The sequence below is a fragment of the Calidris pugnax genome, unplaced genomic scaffold (assembly GCF_001431845.1).
Source record: "Calidris pugnax isolate Ruff unplaced genomic scaffold, ASM143184v1 scaffold107, whole genome shotgun sequence".
In the NCBI taxonomy this organism is placed as follows: domain Eukaryota; kingdom Metazoa; phylum Chordata; class Aves; order Charadriiformes; family Scolopacidae; genus Calidris; species Calidris pugnax.
Genome location: NW_015090901.1, coordinates 3,328,511 through 3,333,800, shown reverse-complemented (window position 1 = coordinate 3,333,800; position 5,290 = coordinate 3,328,511). Strand labels below are relative to the sequence as shown.

The following is a 5,290-nucleotide window of genomic DNA, read 5'->3' as shown; positions in this document are numbered from 1 at the left end:
GCTGGGGGGAGTATCTCGAGGGGTGGTGGGGGGTTCTGTGGGTCTGCGCTGAGGGGCTGTGGGCCTGGTCTAAGGTGTGAGCCTACCTGAGGGTTGCAGGCTTGGCTAAGGGGGTCTGTGGGCTTTCCCTGAGGGACTGTGGGCCTGCTTGGGGGGGTCTGCAGGCCTGTGCTGAGGGGTTCTGTGGCCTCTAGACCTGTCCTGAGGGGCTGTGGGTCTGACTTGGGGGGTTCTGTAGACCTGTGCTGAGGGGCTGTGGGTCTGTCTGGGGCTGCAGGCCTGTCTCGGGGGCATCTGTGACCTCTAGGCCCGTCCTGAGGGGCTGTGGGTCTGCCTTGGGGGGTTCTGTAGACCTGTTCTGAGGGGCTGTGGGTCTATCTGGGTCTGCAGCCCTGTCTCGGAGGCATCTGTGGCCTCTAGGCCTGTCCTGAGGGGCTGTGGACCTGCCCTGGGGGGTCTGTAGGCCTGTCCTGAGTGGGTGTGGGTCCATCTGGGGCTCAGGGCCTGCCTCAGGGGGTTTTGTGGCCTGTAGGCTTGCCCTGGGGATCTGTAGGCCTGTCCTGAGGGGCTGTGGGTCTGTCTGGGGCCGTAAACCTGCCTTGGGAGGTTCTGTGGGCCTGTCTCGGGGGGTTCAGTGCATCTGTCCTGAGGGGCTGTGGTTCTGCAGGCCTGTTCTGAAGGTCTGGGGGGGGCCGTGGACCTGCCTGGGGGGGCCGTGGACCTGCCTGGGGATCTACAGACCTGCTTGGGGGGGCTGCAGTTATGTCCTGCTTGGGGTCCCTGGAAATGAGGGCCTGGTTTGGGGGTTTGTGCAGCTCCAGGGAGGGCTTTGGACACCCCCTCAGGTTCAGAGAGCCAGGAGGGCGGGGGGGTGTGTGCGCCGTAGCAGCGGGGACAAGCTGTCCTTAACCCAGCTGGTCCTCATCATCTCTTGGCAGGTCATCGTCCCCGCTGGCAGAGTCCACTGGCTGCTCCTCGTTGTTGTTTTTGCCGCTGCCATCGTCCTCCGAGCCGGTCTCATCGGAGTCATCCTCCTCCAAGTAGCGGTAGCCCCGCATCCTGTGGCGCGGGCGGGGGATGCGGGGCAGGCGGTACGCCACGTGCTGCGCCAGCTTGCGCTCCATCCAGAGGTAGGCCCCCATGGCCACCACCAGCGTCAGCAGCATGATGGAGAGCTTGGCCTGCAGGAGGGCAAAGCAGGGGGATTGGCATGGGGCTGCCACCCCAGGACACTCCGGGGACGGCCCCGGTTGCTCTTTACCTTCATGGGCAGCCCTGACCACAGGTAGACGGTGAAGATGGCCAGGGCCTGCCACCAGTGGTAGATGGTGAAGACGAAGTCTTGGCGCTCCTTGTCCTCGTACAACATGCCCAGGAGGACTGTGCCGGAGGAGACCGGCTGTCAGCATCCCCCTCCCTTGTCACCATCCCCCCTCGTCCCCACCACGGTGGGTCTGTCCTGCTCCTTGTCAGCACCTCCAAGGAGCTGGGGACCACCAGGTTGAGGCACCAGGGGGACACGAGGAAAGGATGCATCGAGGCGGTGAGGATGAGGGGTGCCAGGAGATGAGAGAAGCTGTCGTGGGGACCTTCCTGCTACTCACTGCTAATGCTGGTTTTGTTGAGGGCGCTCCCCACGCCCCAGAGCACGGCTATGGTGTAGAGCAGAGGGGCCTGCCGCAGGTACCGGGGCTCGGGTGCCCAGCAGAAGAGAGTCACCAGGAGAGCAGCGTGGACAACAGCTCCGGCCAGCAGCGGGACCTGCCGGCGCAGGCGCAGCACGCAGAGGGCCAGGCTGGAACAGGCCGAGGCGGAGAAGCCGTAGGCCATGAGGAGATACGCCAGCTTCTCCAGCCCCAGGGCACACACACCGTAGTTCTGCAGCGAGGAAAGGGCTCAGGATCAGTACAGGCTGGGGGGTGAGGTACTGTTTAACATTTTTATCAATGATATAGACAGGGGGATTAAAGGCACCATCAGCAAGTTTGCGGATGACACCAAGCTGTGTGGTGTTGTCACACCAGAGGGATGGGATGTCATCCAAAAGGACCTGGACAGGCTGGAGAGGTGGGCCCAGGTGAACCTCATGAGGTTCAACAAGAGCAAATGCAAGGTTCTGCACCTGGGCCGGAACAATCCTCACCATCAGTACAGGCTGGGGGGTGAGGGGTTAGAAAGCAGCCCTGAGGAAAGGGACTTGGGGGTGCTGGTGGAGGAGAAGCTGGACATGAGCAGGCAGTGGGCACTTGCAGCCCAGAAGGCCAATCCCATCCTGGGCTGCATCAAAAGCTGCGTTGCCAGCAGGTCCAGAGAGGGGATTCTGCCACTTTGCTCTGCTCTGGTGAGACCTCACCTGGAGTATTGTGTGCAGGTCTGGAGCCCTCAATATAAGAAGGACATGGACCTGATGGAGAGGGTCCAGAGGAGGGCCACGAGGATGATCAGGGGGATGGAGCACCTCTGCTCCGAGGACAGGCTGAGGGAGCTGGGGTTGTTCAGCCTGGAGAAGAGGAGGCTCCGGGGAGACCTAATAGCAGCCTTCCAGTACCTGAAGGGAGCCTACAGGAAGGCTGGGGAGAACCTGTTTAGAAAGGCCTGCAGTGACAGGACGAGGGGCAATGGCTTCAAGCTGGAGGGGAACAGCTTTAGACTGGAGATGAGGAGAGGGTTCTTCACTGTGAGGGTGGTGGAGCACTGGAACAGGTTGCCCAGGGAGGTGGTTGAGGCCCCATCCCTGGAGATATTCAAGGAGAGGCTCGACGAGGCCCTGGGCAACCTGGTCTAGTTGGGGGTGTCCCTGCTGACTGCGGGGGGGTGGGACTAGATGGCCTTTGGAGGTCCCTTCCAGCCTGGACCATTCTATGATTCTAGGATCACCTGGCTGGGGCTGTCCCCTGCTCTGTCACCCCCCTGCCCCATCCCCATCCCCAGGCCCTACCAGGGAGAAGCCGGTGCAGACGAAGAGCACCTCGAAGCCGCTGTAGATGAACAAGGGGAAAAGGTGGCGCAGGCGATAGTCCCTCATGTGCTTGAAGGGCAGCTGGAAGATGTTCCCCCAGCCGATGCTGCGCAGGTCGATCTCCTCCGTGGGCCGATAAGCCGAGCCGCAGAGCACCAGGACCTGCCACGTGGCGTGTGGGTGAGCCACCACCCATTGTCCCCACCATGTCCCCTGCCCACCCACCCCAGCACCCACCATCAGCATGGCGAGGAAGGCAGCTGCCATCAGGGCGCTCTCCACGATGATGAGGTTGACGCTGCGGGGCAGGCTCTGCAGCACCGTGGTGTTGAAGCCGGGCAACGTGCCATGACTCAGGGTCCCTGCCGGGTTGGATGGCTGAGAACCCTTTCAGTGAAAAAATTTTTCCTAATACACACGCCGTGGCTCAGCCCCAGCCGGGGAGGACCCCCTGCCACCACCCCACGGTGCCATCCCTCACCGCAGTGCTTCACCCCGGCGAGTGTGTGGTTGAGCTGGTAGAGGTAGTTGTTGAGGAAGAAGAGCGTGGGCATCTGGGCGCAGACGAAGCTCAACTGCAAGAGGTAGAGCAAGGGGACGCTGAGGGCTGTCTGATCCCTTTCAGTGAAAAAATTTTTCCTAATACACACGCCGTGGCTCAGCCCCAGCCGGGGAGGACCCCCTGCCACCACCCCACGGTGCCATCCCTCACCGCAGTGCTTCACCCCGGCGAGTGTGTGGTTGAGCTGGTAGAGGTAGTTGTTGAGGAAGAAGAGCGTGGGCATCTGGGCGCAGACGAAGCTCAACTGCAAGAGGTAGAGCAAGGGGACACTGAGGGCTGTCCAGCGTGTCCCCCTGCCCCTGCCACGCGTCCCCACTGGCGCTCACGTGGAAGCAGGTGTAGAAGATGGTCTGGAAGATGACGATGTAGGTGTTGCAGGCCCCCCGCGGCGCCCGCTGCTGCTCCTGCACGTGCTCCTCCTTGAAGTTGACGTACTCGTAGTACTTCTGGGCCATCCTGCGTGGCACCATGGGTCAGCTGGCACCAACCTCCCCCACCCCTGACCAGGAACCCCACCACCACCCCCAGCTCCTCGCCGCTGCCTACCGCGTGATGTAGTTGCCCATGGAAGCCCAGAGGGGCACGATGGCCACCCCGATGGCCACGGCGGAGGGCACCAGCGTGTAGTAGCGCTCCCAGTAGTTGCTGGAGACGAAGAGGGCGTAGATCCCCACCGCCAGGAACATGGCCCACTTGGTGCCGAAAAACCTGCCCGGGGAATCACAGAATCACAGAATCTTCTAGGTTGGAAGGGACCTTAAAGATCATCTTGTCCAACCGTCAACCTGACTGACAAAAATAGACACCCACACAACAAACAAGGAGCATCATCACTAAACCAGACCTCCCAGGAAGGGGAGGAAGAGGAGGGGAAAGCGTGGGGCAGCCCGCCATGGCCGAGGGGAAGCTGGAGCAGGCACCCTACCTGATGAGGACGGGGGTGTAGAGGAGCGCCGCCACCGGGGTGACGTTGATGCCCATCAAGACCTTGCGGTCGATGTCCTCCAGCTGGATGTTGCTGTATTTCACCTCCCGGTACGTCTCGTCGTAGTGGAGGATGAGCTGCATCTGCAGCAGGCCTGGGGCGGGGAGGGGTGGTCCAGGGTGGGTCACCCCCCTGCCCCATCCCATCCTGAGCTCCCCCCAGACCCCAATGGGGGGGTTTTAAGGAGGGGGCCATACCCAGGTAGACACCATAGGTGAGCATGCCGGCCAGGCTGGCGGCCACCACGTTCTTGACCACTCCGAGGCGCTTGCGGCGGAAATACTTCTGCTCCTCCTCTTCCTCATTGTAGTCGGGGTGGGCGCCCACAAAGTCGTCCAGCTGCGGGTGACACCAGCTGTCACAGCCCTGGCCTGGCCCCCCCAACTCTCCGTGGGTGTTCCCCCTGCCCCCAGCCTCACCTGTGTCTCTGTCCCCTCGGTGGCACCATCACATGCCACCATCTTGGGGACATCCTGGTGGCAGTTGGGGTCTTTTTCCATCACTGCCTCTGTGGGGAGGGGGGAGCTGGATGGTGGTGGGGTGGGGAGGAGCCTGTTGGGACCCCTGAGCCCTGCACCCCCGTGTCCTGTACCCCCAGACCCTGCACCCATGTGCTTTGCACCCCTGCACCCAGCACCCCCAGCCCTTGGACCCCTACACCCAGCACCCCCACACCTTGCACCCATGTGCTCTGCACCCCCACTCCAGCACCCCCACTCCAGCACCCCCAAACTGTGCCCCCCTGCATCCTGCACCCCTAAACCCTGCACTCATGTCCCACACC

At 62.5% G+C, this 5,290-nt stretch overlaps 1 protein-coding gene across 1 annotated transcript; it reads right to left on the bottom strand.

The window, feature by feature from the left end:
- Positions 1–746: 746 nt before the first annotated feature.
- Positions 747–5,029, bottom strand: UNC93B1 (unc-93 homolog B1 (C. elegans)). The gene is made up of 11 exons (XM_014948878.1): positions 4,926–5,029; positions 4,704–4,845; positions 4,447–4,600; positions 4,068–4,229; positions 3,848–3,977; positions 3,672–3,765; positions 3,197–3,321; positions 2,939–3,121; positions 1,605–1,878; positions 1,262–1,380; positions 747–1,181 (listed from the first exon to the last, which is right to left on the bottom strand). The coding sequence occupies exons 1-11, from the start codon at positions 5,004–5,006 to the stop codon at positions 906–908; spliced, it is 1,740 nt and encodes a 579-aa protein (XP_014804364.1). The 5' UTR covers positions 5,007–5,029; the 3' UTR covers positions 747–905.
- Between the last annotated feature and the right edge of the window lie 261 nt (positions 5,030–5,290).